General features: G+C 36.5%; 1 protein-coding gene across 2 annotated transcripts; it reads right to left on the reverse strand.

The window, feature by feature from the left end:
• Positions 1-2,616: 2,616 nt before the first annotated feature.
• Positions 2,617-20,048, reverse strand: LOC311289733 (uncharacterized protein). 2 transcript variants are annotated; one of them, XM_084407973.1, is made up of 3 exons: positions 17,298-17,394; positions 16,189-16,304; positions 2,617-3,684 (listed from the first exon to the last, which is right to left on the reverse strand). In XM_084407973.1, exons 2-3 carry the CDS (start codon positions 16,262-16,264, stop codon positions 2,837-2,839), a joined length of 924 nt encoding a protein of 307 aa, XP_084264099.1. In that variant the 5' UTR covers positions 16,265-16,304; positions 17,298-17,394; the 3' UTR covers positions 2,617-2,836. The 2 variants fall into 2 exon arrangements, with proteins under 2 accessions (XP_084264099.1, XP_084264098.1); XM_084407972.1 differs by lacking the exon at positions 17,298-17,394 and adding an exon at positions 19,980-20,048 and having other exon boundaries at positions 2,618-3,684.
• Between the last annotated feature and the right edge of the window lie 582 nt (positions 20,049-20,630).

Here is a 20,630-nt window from a genome sequence, read left to right on the forward strand (position 1 = left end):
AAAGAATTTCAACAATGACAACTTCTCCTGGATGAAATCTCTGAATCAGACGAGGACACGGACGTTTGTGTTGTGAATCAGACGAGGACACGGACGTTTGTGTTGTGAACTACCGGTATCCTAGTTTCGCACCGCATCTGACTGAACATCCAGGTAACGTTACAATGCAATAATTCACCACTTCGAAAGAAAAACAAATGAAGAGTAATTCACTAATGAGTTCGCCAACTAACTAGACATTTTGTGTGAAATTAATTTCAAGCTCTGGTGGTAGCTAGCCTTGTAGACGGAAGAGTTATTTCTCTTAGGCAGAAATGCGCTTTCTGGATTAGTGGGAGTGGCTTGCGCAGCTGTGCAATGTGGTGCATTGTGGGAGTTGGTGTCTTTCATACAAATGCGTCCTGAAGTTACTTTCTTTCTTTTCTCGGCCAAGAAGGCACCAAATTCAAAATTAATTTTACATTTCGACTACATATATGACCCACTTTCAATAAAGATCAATGTTCCCATGGGTGAAATGCTCCTTTAAGGAAATGTAATTTTGCCGAAAGAAGAACTTTTATTGTATATAAATGTTCATTTTAAATCAGCCTACTTCAGTGTGATATGTTACCATACTATCATGCTTAACACTAAGAATTTGAATAATTGTAATGTGATGATCAGATGCAGATATCTAAATCAAAGAATATGTGCGGTTTGCGGGTGGATTATTTATTTTTAACAGTGGATTCGGGCAGATTCGGGTGACTCAAAGTGCACCAGATTAATGAATTTATCTTTAAAATGTACAAAATTTTCTTATGGGGGGGCATGCCCCCGGACCCCCCTAGAGGTACCAAGCTCCACCCACAAAAATGATGTGGGAAACACATTAGGCTATATGATGATCTATAAAAAAATACACATTTTATTATCTTATTATTAAAATACATTATTAGGATTTTACCACCTCCGCCTCATTTTAAGCCAGGAAAAACACAGCCCCATTTAAAGCCTTGTTCCGTGTGCCCCCCTTTTATACTTTGAGCACCTGCCCCTCCAGAGGTCTCTGCACGGCCCTGAGAAACGTCCACTTTGGTATGGCAAGATGTCTTAAAATGTTTTTTTCTAACATTTAAACTTACACCACATTATTAGATTACTAAAATTTTTAAATATAAATAAAAATATATTTTTTGTGTATTTATTTAAAGACGGCATGTAGGCCTACCTTTTTTTGTCACTGGAGATTGGACAAACAAGGAGATTGTGTTTTATTTATTTTAATCAGGTTTGTTAAAAGTGTGCGTGAATGAGGTTAGTTCGTTTGCGCAACCATGTATTTGCTATAACAATGAAAATATTTGAAAACCGGTTAAAATTAAGTAGTGATGCAATCCTTTAAATCTTAACTTTTGAGTGTAGCAGAATTAAATGGATGTAAAATTATTATTATGTCACATGTGACAGAAAAAAAAGTATATTTTATAGTATAAATATAATATCAAATTATTTGATAGTTATGTATACATTATTGTATTTTAAATGGTGTAAAAACCTGTTATTGGCCTCAAAATTAAGCACTTTCCCTCTGTACATGACTGTGGGTACGAGCACTTCTGTGGTGCTTGGAATTCTATAGAATTTATAAAAATCAAATATTGCCACATTGATGGCTCAAGAAGGTGTAATTTTTCAAATAACATATTGTTTTATTTTAAAATGTAAAGAAATTGTAACCCTAAAGTGTTTAAGTGTAATATTTCTGTAAAGGCTAGGGACAGAAAAATGGACATTTCCATAGAATGACCCATACAGGCCTACTTATAATAAGCGCAGCATTCTTTTGTAGGCCTTTAATTCTAATATCGTTCTCACCTATTATATTATCTTATAGCTCTTCAAGAATATGCAGAACTAGCGATCAGAAGGATTATTTGCCATTTATAAACATGTTGCATTCTATACGGTCTGATTATGTCATTTTTTTTTATTTACATAGCCTGCCTCCAGTTTTCCTCAACTTGATTATTAAGAGGCGATATTTGACCGGCATATCATCAAAATGTCCGGAAAACGAAACCTCTGCCGGTCACTTTGACCGGCAACATTCAATACTAAGTGTTTGCTGGATGGACAGATTCATTGATTGTAATATTAATTCAGGTACATCAAGTTAATTCTATTACTGATCCACATATTTATAAATTAATTATGTGTTATGATTAATTATTCATATATGTCTTTGGTTTACTGCAGTTTTAAGGAGTTTTAAGGAGAAAAAGCAGTGGTGTTGACTGAATTTGCACATGGTTTGTATTAAAGCACCACATAGACATCTAAACATTAAAAACTGGATTTTCACCACAGGAGATCTTTGATACAGAACATTTATTTTTAACTAGTAATAGGGTAAAGAAATGAAAATAAGACTCGTAAGATTCGTACATTCAACTTTCATTTGACATGAAATGATTCAGAAGCCAAAGATTGTAATAGAAAATCTCTAAATAAACCAATCCCACCTATATAAATTTTCACTAAAATACACAAAGCATTATTATTAGTGAAAGGTTAATACAATGTGTTCTGTCGCATAATCGTATCTAACATAAAAGTTTGCTTTTATATATATATATATATATACACACATATATACACACACACAAACAAATATATTATATATAAAACTTATATTTAACCAAATTCACTATTTATTCAGTTCCATTATATATATTCATTAATTTACATTGTGGCAGTTTACAGCAAGACAAGCTTATCTAATATTTTGAGTAAATTAAGTGAATGCACAAGTCTTTTGAAATTGCTCCTTTTACTAAACCTCATGCTCAGATCATTCCAGTTTCTTGTCAGAATGAGTGTGCATATGACGTTTCAGGTCTCTTTTATACATAAAACTGTTTCCACACTGAGGGCACATGAAAGGCCTCTCTCCTGTGTGAACTCTTATGTGAATCTTTAGGTTTCCTTTAAAAGTGAAACTCTTGTCACACTGAGGGCAGATGTAAAGCTTCTCTCCCGTGTGGATTCTTATGTGAACGTCAAGATTTGCTTTGTTTTTACAAGTCTTTCCACAGTGATGACACATGAAAGGCTTCTCTCCAATGTGAGTTATTACATGATTCTTAAGGTGATTGCTGTCTATGAAACTCCTTTCACACTGATGACATGTAAAACTGTTTCCTCTTGAGTGAATCCTCATGTGCTTATTATAAGTGGCTTTAAATCTCATACTCTTTCCGCACTGATCACATGTGAACGGGTTCTCTCCGGTGTGAACTCTCATGTGAGTCTTAAGACCTCCTTTTCGTGAGAAGCTCTTCCCACAATGATTGCAGATGAAAGCGTCTCCTCCAGTGTGAATTTTCATGTGGACGTTAAAGTTTCCTCTTTGAGTGAAACTTATTCCACACTGTTGGCAGGTGAAAGGCTTCTCTCCTTTGTGAAGTCTCATGTGGACATTAAGGTTTCCTCTATGAGTGAAACTTTTCTCACACTGCTGGCAGTTAAAATGACGTCTGGTTTTGGCCTTTTGACCTCTTTTTCGTGAGGAAGTCTTTTTTGTCTTTGAGCAACCAAAACAGTTTTTTCCGTTTATAAAATCCTGATCTTTTTCATTCTGAATTTTCACTTCAATTTCCTTTGGGTCTTGATTCTCCTCTTTCAGCTGCATCAGCTTGTCTAAAACAAAACAAATATGAGTTAACCCTTTTTAATGACAAAGCAACAGAAATTAAACAAAAAAGCATCCAAAACAAATGCCATCAGAACCAGCAATAAGTATACTAGATCCTACACACACTAAACTACTGAAAAGAGTGTTAAACGTTTTATTCCAAATAGTTACATGATGTGCAGATTAATTAAATCGTAAACTAATCACACCCTTGGCAGAGAAATAACCCCCAAACGATGTGAAAAGTATTGAATAGACATTACAAAAAAGTCATTTTAAAACTGCATATTTTTTTTTTATTCAACTAATTTAAATTGATTACACACACTTTCAGGCTGCATCCTTTAACTTGCACATGGTCTCGCAGCAATAGCATTGTTTCTAAATAACCATCCAGAATATAGGCAGCTGCTGATATATGAATAGAAAAAAAAACACAGGTCAAGTTAAATTACTCGCTTACACGACAAAGATGTAGTAAAAACAGAGAAGATTTTTCTTTGCACAAACGGCAATGTTGTCAAAAAGAAATCCCTGTTCAGATGAACGGACGAAAATGACTAAAAACGCTGTATTACGCATGCCAGGCCAGTAGTTGGTGATGTCACTTTGTAAGGAACACTACGTGCACATACGCATTCATACAGAGCGGGGAATACAAACAATCAAGATGGCAAAAGCATTGAACTTTTTTATCTGGATGGATAATGAGGTTTCTTTATTACTACAAGTGATTCTGGACTAAAAAGCAGCAACATGTCAGGAAAATGTGGACTGGGAGTCATGCCAGTCTAAGTATTCTGACATCTTGGAGGCATTCCATTCAATTGATGTCAACGCCAGAGGTTGTCAAGTCCCGAAGAGACCATCTTCAAGTAGGTTTGGTCATTACATTCATTTATACAACAGTTAGGTCCGGTCCGATAACTGATACATTTCTGATTTAACAATATGGGATTCCATGAGAGGGGGCATATAATGGCTCGTTTCCACCGAGCGGTACGGTACAATACTGTTCAAGAAGGTAAACCCTGATCCGGCTTGCGTTTCCACCGCCAACAGGTAGTAGTACCCTTACTTGATAGGTGTAGCCTATTCCGGAAAGAAGCGATCAACCTCATTTTCGCGCAAAGAAGAAAGCAAACTAGTAAACAACAATGGATGACATACAGCAGATCTTGTTCTTTGGCTGTTTGTCACAAGAAAACAAGCGCCGACATTAGGCGTTTCTCAATACCAAGTACGCAGTGTTCGGACTCAGGAGAATGACTCGCTCGCTCTGCTACTCCGGTTATCTCTGTATGTACATTTTAGGCAACAATAAAACGAAATATGTTATAAAACACCACACTGCCTCTTTTAGTTTTCATTTAAATAAATCTTAAACATTATAGCCACACAAATGTGGTTCAGGCAACGCACATTGATTGTATTCACTGCATGTGTAGCGTTAGCCTACTTATAACAAAACGAAATATAAAACACTCTTTCCGTTTAAAAAAATAAATAAAAAATTAAACACATTAATATGGTCCAAGCAATATGTGCATTTGTACTCTGATCATCTTCACTGTAATAAATTTAAAAATGACAAACCTCAACCCTGTCTCTTTTTGTTAAATTTCAGTTTTATCAATAATAGCCATTATAAAAGTATAAGTAAAAGGTACAAGAAGCTATACAATAATAACTAAAGCAAACAATTCAGTCAAACATACCAAATCAGCGCTCTAGTCTAACCTTACAAAGTTTAAATACCTTAAATATATAAAGTTATAAAACGATTGGCCAGGGAACAAATTATAGATTCACGAGACCGTATATCGCCCATTAGATATACACAAGACGAATTATATCACGTTTAACCACTACAGAGACGTCAGAGTCGGCGGCAAACGTCAAAACGACTAGCCGAGTAAAGGCTGTTCTAGGCGGGGTACATGAGCGCCGAGCGATCGCCTGTTTTTTGGCAAAAAAAATGGTTTTTGCCTTATGAATCTTTTAACCTGTTGGTGCTCTTCTGTCATTTTTTACCAAACATTTTTACATTTTATTTTGTTTTAGATTTTCTTACTTAATCAGAATGGTACGAAACTTGGTAAAGGTTTTGGCATCTTGCTGTGTAAAAAAAAAAAATTCATAGACATGATTGGAAAAGGTTACATGGTACTAAAAAAAATTGTCACTTGTGTTATTGGAAATGAATGGGAGACGAATTTCATCTAGTGAAAACTTTTGGTACTGTAAGACTGAAAATACTGGTCGAGGCCCGGTCTATGGACCTCCCCATGCGGCCTCACTTCCTCTCGGAAAACAACTAGGAACTCACACAAGAACATGGTTTAATGTGAAAGTTTATCATTGACTGTTATGTTTTTGGTGTCATTTGAAATGTCTCAAAGTGAGTGGTACAGATATCTCATATCCAGATAGATAAAATAAAAGGTATTAAGGTTTATAGAAGTTTAGAGAAAACTGGTTCAGAGCCATTTGAAGGTGGTCTCCCCCCATGTCACCTGGTCAAACAGGATAAAAGAGGGTGTTCGCCCTCTCTCTGGGCACTTCTTTGCAGGACGTGAATGGAATAGGTGGTCTCTGTCTCTCTCTCTCTCTCTCTCTCTCTCTCTCTCTCTCTCTCTCTCTCTCTCTCTCTCTCTCTCTCTCTCTCTGTGCGCATGCGTGAGCGTCTGAGCTGAACGGGTGTGGAGTGTGGAGTGCGAGAGCTTTGGCCTGCGGGCTGTGTGAGTTTTCTATCTTTTCTTCTTTCTTTGGCAAAGTTTTTTTTTGGTGTATTTGTGGAGGTTTTGCTGGAGTTAGGGAGAGTGCTCAGCGCGTGCTGTCGGAGATGGCAGCAGCGGAGAGCGTGCAGTTTGATAAGCTAACGCGGCGGAATGGCATTAAAGTTATCTCCGCGGAGCGCTGCTCTATAGAGGACTGCAGTATAGCAGTTGCTCAAGTTGTGGGATATAGAAGTATTTTGTCGGCATCTAGGATGAACAGTGCTTTTGTTTTGTTCCTAGATGACGTGAACAAGGTTAATGAGGTAGTCGCTAGTGGAATTGTGTTGAATGATTCGCACACACCGGTAATGCCTTTGATTCAACCGGCGAAAAAGATCTTGTTGTCGAATGTTCCACCTTTTATAAAGGATGAAGTGATCCAAAGAGAACTGGTCAGGCACGGAAAAATTGTTTCGCAGTTTAAAAAAATCACCTTAAATTGCAAATCGGCGCAGTTGAAGCATGTTGTTTCTTTCCGGCGGCAGGTGTATATGATTCTGAACAATGAGAGTGCGGAGTTAAATCTCGCAATAAAGTTTAGAATTGATGATTTTGACTATGTGGTGTACGTGACATCGGAGACAATGAAGTGTTTTAAATGTGGACAAGGAGGACATCTTGCTCGTGAGTGTCCTGAGAATGTGGAACATGAGGCAGTACGGAATAATATTGAAGGTGAGGGACAGAAAGATAATGTGGAGAATGGAAATCAGGAAAAAGGAGGGGAAGTGCTTGAGAATGGTGAACAAACTAATCAAGAAGAAACTGTAAATGGGAGTAATGAGGAAGAAGTAGGAGAAGGGGAAATTGAAAAAGCAGATGATGCTGCTGGTCCTTATGTGAATGCAGAAGTCTCAGGAGACATTGATATGGCGGAGGATGACAATCTGTTTAAAACACCGACTTTAAAGAGAAAAACCAGTGGAAAAAGTAGAGGAAAAAAAGCTAGGAAAGAGCAGGTTCAAGAAGACCAGACAAAGGAAAAGATGGTTCAAGAAACCATGTCTGACATTGAACACAATAACTCAGATGATTCTGTGACAGGAAGTGAGTGTGAATCTGTAAGTTCAGTTGACTCAGTCTCTCAAAGAAGATCTGGGAGGAGTGCTTACACCCTTGAAAAAATTAAATCTTTTTTGCAGAACACAAAAGGCATGAAGGGAGTTCAAGTACAAGACTTTTTTCCTGATACTGAAATGTTCATAGAGGCTGCAAGAATGTCAATGAAGGAAATTGGTCTAGGGGGTCTCACAGAACAGGAAGTATATAGGTTAAAGAAACTAGTTCAAAAGGTGAGATCCAGTAGATTAAATGATGAAAAGGAAGTGTTTTAATTTTTCTTTTTTCTTTGTCAACTTCTTGTTTTTGCTTTGCACAGTTTCTTTTTTTTCTCATTTATTTATGAGTAATTTAAGACTGGGCAGCCTGAACATGAATGGTGCAAGGGATTTTAGGAAAAGAGCAATACTTTATGAGTTGATAAGACAAAAAAAGATTGATGTTATGTTTCTTCAAGAAACACATAGTGATATAAAAAATGAAAGTGAATGGATGATGGAATGGGAAGGAAAGGTGATAGTGAGTCACAAGACTACCACTAGTGGAGGTGTAGCAATTTTACTAAGAAGTAATATAAATCCAGTCTCATGTGAAATAGAGCATGTAGTCGGGGGACAGTTGCTGAAGTTACGGCTTGAGTTTGAACATTTTTCTGTTGTATTTATAAATGTGTATGCTCCAGTATTGGGAAGTGAAAGAGTGATGTTTTTAAATAAAGTTAGAGATATTGTAAAGAGTTGTAAGTCTGAAGAGTTTTTATTTCTAGGGGGTGATTTTAATTGTACAGAAGATGATAAAATTGATAGAAATCACAAAGAACCACATATGCCTTCGCAGTGTGTTTTAAAACAAATTCTGAAAGAATGTGAATTGTATGACATTTGGAGGGTTCTAAATAAAACTCAGAGGCAGTACACATGGGCACAAGTGAGGGAACATTATGTGACAATGGCTAGACTAGACAGGTGGTATTGTTTTAAACATCATTTTAATATTATTAAACAATGTGCAATCTCTCCTGTGGGCTTCTCAGATCATGGTCTAGTCAGTTGTAGTGTTTTTATCACCAATGTAAAGCCAAGAAGTGCTTATTGGCATTTTAATACGGCTTTATTGCAAGATACATTTTTTTGTGAGGTGTTTGGCCATTTTTGGCAACAGTTTAAGAATAAGAAGTCATCCTTTGACTCTTTGCAACAGTGGTGGGATATTGCAAAAATAGAGATACAGCAACTGTGCCGTATGTATACGTTCAATGTTTCGAGAGATATTTCCCGATCCCTGAAAGATCTAGAGAAAGAGATAATTGAAATGCAAAATTTAATGGAATCTGTTAGAGACAGAGAATGTGTCAAAATTTTAAAGGATAAAAAGAAAATTTTAGATGATTTGTTGGGGGTTAAAGCACAGGGTGCTCTGGTACGCTCGCGTTTTCAGAGTGTAGCACAGATGGATGGCCCAACCAGTTTCTTTTTTGGACTTGAAAAGAAAAATGGCCAAAATAGAACCATGCATTCCTTGTTATCTGAATCAGGCATAGAAATTATAGAGGCTAAGGAAATAAGAAAAAGAGCGGTAGGTTTTTATTCTGAGTTATATAAGAGTGGTCACGTGGAGGTGAACGATATAGCCAGTAAGTTTTATGTGAGTCTGCCTAAAGTTCCGGATGAAGCAAACACTGAGCTGGAAAAACCTTTTACGAAAGGTGAGCTGTATAACGCCCTAAAGAGTATGGAGTGCGGGAAAGCTCCAGGGATCGATGGAATTCCTGTTGAGTTTTATAAATCACTCTGGGCAGTTTTGGGTGATGATCTTCTGGAGGTCATTAATGACAGCTTGACCAGAGGGTCGCTGCCGACAAGCTGCCGGAGAGCAGTGATCACCCTGTTACCGAAAAAAGGAGACCTCAGAAACATAAAGAACTGGCGACCTGTGTCACTCTTATGCTCTGATATAAAAATCCTATCTAAAGCCTTAGCAGTCAGGTTGAGAGAAGTGATTGGTGGGGTCATACATATAGACCAGACATACTGTGTTCCCAATAGATCGATCTTTGACAACATTCATTTAATTAGGGATATTTTGGGCATCTCTGGATCATTGGATTTAGATTTTGGCCTTATTTCCTTAGATCAGGAAAAAGCCTTTGACCGGGTTGAGCATAAGTACCTCTGGAAGACTCTGAGTGAGTTTGGTTTCAGCCCGGGTTTTATTAAAATGATTGGGGTGTTGTATGCAAACATTGAGAGTATACTAAAAATAAATGGAGGTTTGAGTGTTCCTTTTAAAATTACAAGAGGTATTAGACAAGGGTGTGCACTTTCTGGCATGTTGTATGCTTTAGCCATTGAACCTCTGCTGTTAAGGATTAGGGCAAACATTGATGGGTGGAGTATACCGCAATCTGGGTGTAAGATTAAGTTATCAGCTTATGCTGACGATATTGTGGTTATGATAAAAAATCAAGAGGAGGTAAACACTTTACAGGTAATTTTAAATGAGTTTGGTCAACTGTCTTCAGCTAAAGTAAACTGGTGTAAGAGTGAAGCCATTGTAGGCGGAAAATGGGAAGGTAGATGCCTTCCTAAACTACCTGGTGGACTTGAGTGGAAGAAAAGTGGTTTTAAATATTTGGGTGTTTATCTCGGAGATGATTCAATGTTGCAAAAAAACTGGGAAGGGGTTTTGGAAAAAACAAAAGGACGTCTGGAAAAATGGAGATGGTTGTGGCCAAAAATGTCCTTTAGAGGACGTGTGACAATTATTAATAATCTGGTGGCTTCAACATTCTGGCATCGTTTGGCGTGTATTGAGCCGCCAGGTGGACTTCTCGTAAAACTGCAGGCTGTAATAGTGGACTTTTTCTGGACTAAACTTCACTGGATACCGCAGAGTGTACGCTATCTTCCTAGAGAGGAAGGGGGACAAGGACTGATACACCTGGTCAGCAGAGGAGCAACCTTTCGTTTACAGTTCATTCAAAGACTTTTAACAGGTCCAGAGGATCTGGTTTGGAGAAACGTTGCTGGATCTATTTTAAGACAAGCTGGAGGTCTGGGTTTGGACTTTACTTTGTTTTTAATGGATTCTAACAAGATTCCACTGAATGGACTGACACCTTTTTATAAGGGGCTTTTTAGAGTGTGGAGCCTTTTTAAAAAGAGAAGAGAGGTTTCGGAGTCATCTTTATTTTGGTTATTAGAAGAGCCAACTGTGTTTGGAGCTAGGTTGGATGTATGTAATGAAATTGCATGTGGATTTGAAAATGTAATGTGTTCTTCAAAAAAGGTTAAGTTGGGTGATCTGATAGCTGAGGGGGGTACTGAGTTAAATAACTCGCAAGGGGTAGCATCTGGTCTAAAATTAAAATCGGAAAGATTGGCAAGAAAATTGTTGGAGGTTTTAAAACAGACACTTACGATGGAAGAAAAGCTTCTACTTGTGATTTATGGGGAAGGGAGAGTTTCTCCAAACAATAAAGATCCTTTTCCTGAAGTTTTCTTTACTCCTGATCTTAAAGGAGCTAATGGGGGGATGTTGGAGAACTTGGAAGATTTAAGTATTCACGAGGCTGACCGTAAGAAAGTGTATCGAAACTGTGTTAAAGTTTTAAATAAGAAAGTTTTAGATGGAAGAGTAGACACTGTTTGGAGAGACAAACTTGGCTTGGATCAGAGTATAAAACCGGTGTGGAGAGTGTTGTATAAACCTCCTTTGGGAAAAAGAGTGGGGGATCTTCAATGGAGGATTTTACACGGGGCAGTTGCTGTTAATGCTTTTATAAGTGTTATTAATCCTAATGTGTCTAATGGGTGTCCGTTTTGTACAAAAAGGGAGACAATTTTTCATTGTTTTATGGAGTGTTCAAGGTTGGGTTATTTTTTTGATTTTCTTAAACTGTTGTTTAACAAGTTAAATGAATGTTTTACTGTTCAGAGTTTTATTCTTGGTTACCGGTATGTAGCAAAAAATAGAATAAAATGTCAACTTTTAAACTTCATTATAGGTGAAGCAAAAATGGCAATATATTTAAGCAGGAAGAACAAAATTGAAGGGTCGGAAGGATGTGAAGTTGTGTCTATTTTAAAAAACAGGATAAGATCAAGAGTGTGGATTGATTTTAAATTCTATAAAATGATGAAGGACTTGACGTCTTTTTCAAATCAGTGGTGTTACAATGATGCAGTTTGTTTTGTTGTAGATGATCTTTTATTTTTTTCTTGTGTGCTACAATAAGTATCACTAATGTGACATGTATTGTTGTGGTTGTATTTATATTGGAATTGTGTTGTAATGTATAAGAATTGTAAAATAAATGTTTTGTTAAAATTCAAAATTCTCTCTCTCTCTCTCTCTCTCTCTCTCTCTCTCTCTCTCTCTCTCTCTCTCTCTCTCATTTGGTGTAACCAATGTATAACCATGTTCTAGATATTTGAATTGATTGTGGAATTGATCTCTGATATCTGAAATATTAAATTGTTGTGATTATTCTAACTGATTTTGACACTGTTCATTTAATGGTTAAAAGGAATAGTCATACATTCGCTCACTTTTAGTGAGGCACAGATGTTATTAAAACCTTTCATTTATGGAGTCAGATGAAGTTACGAGTAAATACATATGATCAATGTGAAAGTGAAGATGAAGATGATAGAGCAAGAAATTCTTCAACAAAGCCTCCGCAATCAGGGAGGAAGTGATATCATTAAAGAGAACAAAGGTCTTTTGAAGGATTTATTGGAAGAGCAGGAGAAGGAGACACTTGTCAGAACAAGATATGTGAAGTGCAATGAAATGGATGCTCCAACTGCTTTTTTTTTTTCGGACTGGAGAAGAAATCTAAAGAGCTATTTTCACAAACTGAAACTTCCTAATGGCAAAGAAATAACCAATCAACGAGAAATTATAGTTTCTGCTATTTCTTTTTATGAAAAACTTTATCAGTCCGAATTTTGTGATGAAGTAGCAGTTGAAGAACTTCTTCTAGATCTTCCGCAGTTGTCTAAAGAAGAAAAGATGGTTTTTTGGAGTCCTTTAATCAAGGTGTTTTACCCCTAAGCTGTCGGAGGGCAGTGTTGACATTGATCCCTAAGAAAGGAGATCTTGGACTTTTGAAGAATTGGCGCCCTGTGTCGTTGTTGTGTACTGATTTTAAGATACTGTCAAAAGCTATAACTAATAAGTTGAAGAAATGTATGGCAACTATAATTCATGAGGATCAGTCATACTGCATCCCTGAACGGACAATTTTCGACAACTTGTTTTTGCTAAGAGACATTATTACAGTTGCTAAAAAACATCAAATTGATATTGGACTCTTATCTTTAGATCAAGAAAAAGCTTTTGACAGAGTGGATCACTTTTATTTACTTAAGACTCTGAAGGCCTTTGGACCACAATTTGTCTCTTGTATTAAACTGCTTTACAGTGAAACATCTAGTATGCTTAAGATTAATGGTTGTCTAACTAGACCTTTTGCAGTAACAAGAGGTATACGACAAGGATGCCCTCTTTCAGGACTTCTATATTCAATTTCTATAGAGCCTTTGTTGTCACATTTGAGGAAACGACTGTATGGATTTTGTATTCCTGGTTTTCCAGAGATCCCACCTGTAAAACTTGCAGCTTATGCTGATGATATAACTGTTTTCATAAGGAACATTGATGATATGGCTGCTTTGACTTCTAGTTTGAAAACTTTTCAAAAAGCTACATCTGCTAGAATCAATTGGGATAAATGTACATCTCTTCTGTTAGGTGAGTGGAGGGATATAGATCCTCCTCAAATTCCACAACAATGTGAATGGATCAAATATGGTTTTAAAGTTCTTGGGGTTTATTTAGGATCTGATACTTATATGAAAAATAATTGGGAAGGATTAGTTGATAAAATTGTGGGGAAATTACAGAAGTGGAGATGGATTCTCCCGAGGTTATCTTTTAGAGGGAGATGTTTAATCGTTAATAATTTGGCAGCCTCAATGTTGTGGCACAGATTTACAGTGTTGAATCCCCCTGAAGAGTTATTGACTGGTATTCAAAAAGTCTTTGTTAAATTCTTTTGGGATGGTTATCATTGGCTTCCTCCTGGAGTTTTGTATCTCCCAGTTGTAGAAGGTGGTCAAGGACTTATAAACCTGGAGGCAAGAGTTAAGACAATGAGGTTTCAAACATTACAAAGGCTATTATATTGTTCAGATAAAATACCCTGGATTGCATTAGGTTTGTCTGTTTTACAAAGTATTGGGGGAGTTGGATTAGCTAAGCAGTTATTCCTGATTGAAAAATCTATCCAAAATCCAAATCCAAGAGTAAGTGTTTCTTCTTCTAACTTTTATGTAACTGTATTAAAGGCCTGGCAAATGTTTAAAAAATTGAGAGATGATGATAAACATTATGGTGTTTTAGAACCATTGTTTTTTAATCCTCTCTTTAAAAGGAATTCTTCCATTCTGAGTTCAGTAATTGACAAGTTTTTAAACACAGGAATAGCTACTGTAAAAGATTTAATTGATTTTTCAAAGGGTCAATGGTATACGGCTAAATTTATAGCTAATAGAGTTGGGCTTAGATCAGAAACATAATGTTAACATAACATAAAGTTAACATAATGTTTGATTTGGATGAAGATTTAAATGATACTTTACTGAAAAGATGAAGATGTATTGTTTCATAATGTTGACAAAAAGATATTATATTGTATGTGTGTGAAATCCTTGTTTTATACTCAATTGAAAAGACGCGTTGATACTAAATGGAGAGAACATCTATCAATCCCTTCGGAAATAACTCCATCATGGAGGTGTTTGTATAAGGCCCCTATTCCTAAGAGGTCTGGGGACCTCCAGTGGAGAGTACTCCATTGTGCTGTGGCAACTAATAGTTTTGTATCAAAATTTAATGAGATGGTTTTATCTGCATGCCCTTTTTGCAATATTCTTGATACTGTTTTTCATTTTTTTTGTGATTGTTCAAGATTAATTCCTTTGTTTGAATTGTTGGATAAAATATTTACTAAGCTTGGTTTTATGTTTACAAAAAATGTTCATTTTTGGTGTGAAGTAAAAGAAAGAATGGAAAGTACAATGTACACTTGGTAATTTTCTAGTTGGACAGGCGAAGCTGTCTATTTTAAAATCCCATACATGTAAGAATGAAGGAGAAGATGCTAATTTGCTTGGAATGTTTAAAACTCTTGTAGAGGGCCGGGTTGTTATGGAATATGCATACTGTAAATTAACAAATAACATGCACTTTTTTGATGTGAGGTGGAGTGTGAAAAATGCTCTTGTGATAAGAGATGAGCTTGGAGAGTTATTGTTTAATTGGTGAATTGTAAAGAATGTTTTTAAATTAGTTGTTTGATTAAAAGAGTTAAAAAAAAAAAAAAAAAGTCTCTCTCTCTCTCCATATAGCGGGCCTTACAGTACTGCGGCCAAACAAAATCTGACAAAGGAAAAAAAATTGTAAATATCAAGCTGCAATTTGGAACAAAACGTGTTTGAAAATAGTATTTTTGTGCATTTTTCAAAACAAAAAACATGAAATTCAGTAACTTTTTTTAAGTTCACTTTTTAAAACTTTTTTCACTTCCGCAATAATCTGTCGTGTCCTCTTTGAAAAGAGACCAAACTTAAGTCTGTGCTCTAAAAGCATTCAAGACAGCTTGAGTTGGAAATTTAATTTTCAGGTCTATGCTCAAAAGTGAATAAATGGATTTTAAATACAGCATAAATATAATTTAGTACCATAAAATCCTCCCAAAATACAAAATATAAAAGAAAAACCTAAAATATAGTTCATTCATTTAACTGAAATAAAAAGAACATTTCTGTCACCTTTACAAGGTGGTTTCCCTGAATGCACTTTGAGCTTTGATGAGAAAATAGAGGGTATAATACGCTGTACTGGTTTAGCCAATATCTTGAAAATGCATGGATAGGGTGCCGATACCCATATTTGATACTGTTTCGGGACACTAACTATAATTGTTGTCTGTATCAGTTGCTGGTGATGAAGTCACACTTGGAGGTTGGATGATCAGCATTGAAAACCACATCTGTGAAGGCATCCACCAAACTTCATCTCAGGACTTACTGCAGTTTTCGCCACCTACCATGTCTTCAACTTGCGATACCAAGAGGAAGCTGGAAGGACACTGGAGTTTGTTCAAAAGGTAAATCCTCTGCTAGCCCTAAATATTGTTCGGACATTTTGCCCCTCTTTCCAGTTCTGTTCAGGATATTGGCATTATAGCAATAGCTTAGAAGATGTATATGGGGAATGCAGTGTGGTTTGTCTTGAGTGCAGTTCATCTTTACTTACCTCACCTAATATCTTAAATTTCTCTGTTATTACATTTAGGCGCTTCATTGGTGTGAACTCTGAGAGGGGAACAAAGGCCAGCAAGGTGGAGGTGGCGTCCAAGAATCCAACTGTGGCCACTCTTATATAAAACCTAATTGACTTTAAATTGGGCTTTATTTAGTCATGTGAAGTCACAGCATTGTGTCCTGTTTAGCCCAGTCTCACTGGTGTAGTGGAAATAGCATACTTTAATGAATGCATCTGATGCAATATTAACTTTTAAAAAAATATCACAAATTTCTGTAGAGCTGGACATTTTAATATGGATCAATGACTGAGTTCAGCTTTGAAAATGAAACCAACCTGTTTGTGTCTCAGTATCTTCATGTTTCACTTCTTCAATCTTCATGTTCTCACTCTCCTCTTTAATAGACGCCATCTTTATGTCATGTGGATCTCAGTTGCTCCAACCCGAGTTTCTGTCATATTGAAGATAAGAATAATTAACAGAAAGAAAAATTAATCACAACTACAACTCTGTGTGCATCTCAATCTCTATAATGATTTGTAGATTACTTAATAGGGCTGCACTATTGTTTTTAAACTGAAACCGTGATTTAAAAGGCTGCGATTCACGTTTATTTCGATTAAGGATATGGTAACAAGCAACCACTTAGTCGTTGAAGGTTTGCATCCTGTGTATTTACCGTTTGACGCAGAGTTTAACCAATAGGGGGCATTTTAAAAGGGTCATGAACTGGCTTTTTAAAAAGTTTTATACTGTTGTCTGAGGTCAACTTATTACGTTCGCATGGTTTTTACATTCAAAAACAACATGAATAAGTAATAAGCTATTTTCAACCCTGGTTTTTATGAGTGTGCCGCATTGAAGACTTGGAAGTAAACACCCAATGCTATGATTGGATAACAGTTTTGCATATGAGTTTCGACTCGAAAAATTCCAATGTGGAAAAGTGGCATTCGGAATGATTCGCCCATACATGTTCGACCCAGAGTGTGATCACGAATCGCAGGACAATACGTCCTTCATAGTTGGACACTTCTGTGACTGGTTAGACACGTACACAATCAGTAGATATCAAACGATCTGTAACAATGCAATACCAGCACATGTAAAAAACATTTTTTACTCACATAAGTGTGTTGCATGCACCGTTCCTGTCGAATCCAGTATAGAAGGCAAGCATCGTTTTTTTTTTTATCTCATTCTGTCTGCAAATCTAGCCTCGACCTGTGTCTTGTTTACAGCACAATTCTACATCATTAACATCATTAAAAATCAAGTTCAACCACACATTGCTAAAATTGTAATCGTAAGGAAGCTAATATGCAGTGACTGTGTTCTTCCACAACCAGGCACAGGCACTGCACAATATTTTGTAATCTTCAGTGGCATTTTTATTGCTTGGTAGCTCGATCAGGTTTTAGCAGCGTAGGCCTATGTTATTTACCTATAGAATGTCATGGTGGGCGGGGCTACAGAATTAGGCATTGGTCTTCTGTTGAGGCAGTGGTTCGCTGCTCTGACCTCTGACATCACAGGTAGGCCAATTCGCAGATCCCACGTTTGATGATCCAGCTGTTAATAAAAGCTTTTATTTGACTAAGAACATTTTCAGCGCCGAAGTTTACAGGATATTCTTATATTACGATGACCTATATCAAAAGTTCCAAGGAAAAATAGTTTTTTCAATTCATGACCCCTTTAACACTGCACATGCTGATTGAAAGAGCCAAGAACGGCATTTTGAAAAGATGAGCGGGAGCAGTTCAACTCCGCAACAAAGCGTGTCTGTAACAGAGCAGAGTCCTTTTGGATTTTGAAGTTCTGATGTACTTCAAAGGCAAGTACTGTGTAAAATCTGCCGAACACAGACACTTATCAACACCTGTAGAAGTATCAGAGACAAATCTGTTATAAATGCATGGCCACAAGGTCCACCGATGAACCAACCGACGGTCCACCGTCGCAACCACTGCGACTGACATCTAAGCAGATCAAGCGTTAGAAAGTGGCACACTCTATGACAAGTCCTCATGAAGCTACTGCAAAATAACACACAACATAAGTTAACTGGCTAAATATATGGTGCCGAATAATGCCGATACATGTAGGTGATAGCACAGGAACGTCTGTAAGATATCTACTAAAGATCTGGAAAATATCTGCTGTGTAAATACATCTGATAAACATCTTAGAAAGGGCAGTTTTACATGTATTCTAAACCATAAACCTCTGACAGGAGAGGAGACGTCTCAGAGATGTATTGCAGATGAGAAAACGCTCTAAAAAAAATTAAAATACATCTTGCAGATGTAAATACAGACATCAAATAGATATCTCTGAGATGCTATCAGGTTTGAAGCTGAGCTGAAAGAGATGGACTATTACACAATAACATGACGTGGCCCAAGCAGACAGCTGAATCATATTAAAGTCTCACTGTTCATCTCTTCTGTGAGGATTTTGAATTAAAGAGTCGTTGTTTGCAAACGTCGTACTTTGAATTATTCGAAAAATAATGCGCACCCAAGGTGGAAATGCCGCCACAATGCAAAGTGCGTTATTTTGGGGCCCGAAGTCAATTATTCCGCTTATACTACGGTTACCACACCATAAAACATCCTTCAGATGATGCATTTCAAGATATGTCAGTTTTTTGTCCTTAAAACACTTGTGTGTGGGACTAATTTCTTACGCATCCCTCATTACTCATCCCACACTACCATTGCTAATTCCAAAACATAATTTTAGAGCTAGTATCGGATACTCGAGCCACTGATAGCAAACTAATGCGAGAGAGAGAGAGAGAGAGAGAGAGAGAGAGAGAGAGAGAGAGAGAGAGAGAGAGAGAGAGAGAGAGAGAGAGAGAGAGAGAGAGAGAGAGAGAGAGAGAGAGAGAGAGAGAGAGAGAGAGAGAGAGAGAGAGAGAGAGAGAGATATTAAGCATATGTGAAGAATGACCTCAGTCTGTCTCTCAACAGTTTGTGGTAGAGGCCTCTACCAATAGTGAAACTATGTTGATCTGCTCAAAGAACAGCACCATTTTTCCCTCGCCTGTGAGAAATTAACAACTTAAGTTGTTAAACTATTTTACTGATAAAATCCTCAGAGCAGTGCTGACAAAACGTGTGTCCATACACCAAATTACAGTGAAGCGCAACTGTTTTTGTACGGTGCTCGGTCTAAAGGATTTAAGCAGTGAATTTTGAAATGATCTCTTCTAGTAAACTCAGAGATGTGGATTCGAACGGCAATTAAATTACCATACGACCTTAGTGTTTAAAAAAAGAAAAAGTAGATAATTTGGCTGGGGATTTCTACATGGGTGGTGAAAGAAAAACACTGACATTATGGATTCGGATGGGAATAAAATACAAACTAACCCCTGTAAAAGCTGAAAATACTTTGTCCACATGAGAAACAATTAACATCCGAATAGTGCTATTGTTGCAACCTTACTGTAGGTTTTGGTCAGTGCTTGTATTCTTAAAAGGTTAAGATTTGTTCATTTAACTGTATTTAAGATACTGTAGTTATTTGCTGAATTTGTCATAACAGATGTTTGTATCATGACAACTTTACTTGAAGAATAATACAATGTTAGTGGTTAGAACAGTTTGAGATTACGCTTGATCTTTCTTTGGTGCTGTTAAAACACCACAACAAACATGTAGCTCTTTTTTTATAATACTAAATCGCAATTTGGATCAGAAAAAAAAGAGAAGAAAATCGTGCACCCCCATTACTAATTTTAACCTGATTACACTTTTATTACATTCAGGGTTCATGTAAGTTACATTGTTAGTGATTGGACAACAAACATTTGCATTTCAACCTAAATTTTAGGTCACAATAAAATGGTGTCAGATAAGACTTTAATTGCAATTAAAACATTTTTACACATCTGATTCATGATATAGGGCGAGAAATTAGACGCACCTTTGCTATCATTCATTTGTCATTTTGTGGACGCACTTTACTCAATAACAATAACGTTTATTAATTTTAGATAAGCATTACAATGTTGCATTCAAAAATAATGAATTGATGTTCAACACTTGTAAAAACTATAAAAAAGAATGAACAGTGTGCATCGATTTAAATACTTTAAAAGCATAAAAACACAAACCTTTCTTCAGCCGAATCACAACAGATGCAGGAGCGCGGCGCTGCCATGTGACGTCACATCGCCACACCAAAATAAAAGTCCCGCTCGCGCTGCTGTGTCTAAACTCACAAAAGTGCATAGAAAAAAAGAAAAACATACTATAATAATAAAATAATATATCAGGAGTATTCAGAGTTGAAATCCTAGGGAAATACATATTTAAATACGTTGTTCAATTATGTGCTGAAAACAACAGCCAATGAAAGAGTATATCTAATATCTATGTAGGAGAAACAGTCTGTTTGAATGCAAACACTATATTTAATAGGTTTTGGGAAAAACAGTTCATTTATGCTTAACCCTTTCATGCATGAATTATGATAACCTCAGTCAGGATTTTTTTCCTATGTGTTTTTATTGCTCTTAGGGCATGAAAAACAAGATTTTATTTTTTATTTATTTTTTTTACTAATTTTTCAAAGAGATCTTCAGATGTCCACTTGAGTGGACAGCATGCGGTTATGGTTTAAACTGAAGATATACTGTATTAAATATAAGACAATAATCAAACAGATAAGGTATGTGAATTTAACAAACTAATCAATACAATTATATCAAATCATGTGAAAACTATAAAATATATACAAAAAATATAAACGCAAAATATTGCAA

This window comes from Rutilus rutilus, assembly GCF_951802725.1.
Source record: "Rutilus rutilus genome assembly, chromosome: 4".
In the NCBI taxonomy this organism is placed as follows: Eukaryota; Metazoa; Chordata; class Actinopteri; order Cypriniformes; family Leuciscidae; genus Rutilus; species Rutilus rutilus.

What these genes read in the sequence shown, in the direction of transcription:
- LOC311289733 (XM_084407973.1), bottom strand. Translation starts at nt 16,264, where the DNA reads ATGGCGTCTATTAAAGAGGAGAGTGAGAACATGAAGATTGAAGAAGTG. An exon ending in AGATACTGAGACACAAACAG is followed by an intron (nt 3,685 to 16,188) that starts GTTGGTTTCATT and finishes GTTTTGTTTTAG; the next exon opens with ACAAGCTGATGCAGCTGAAA.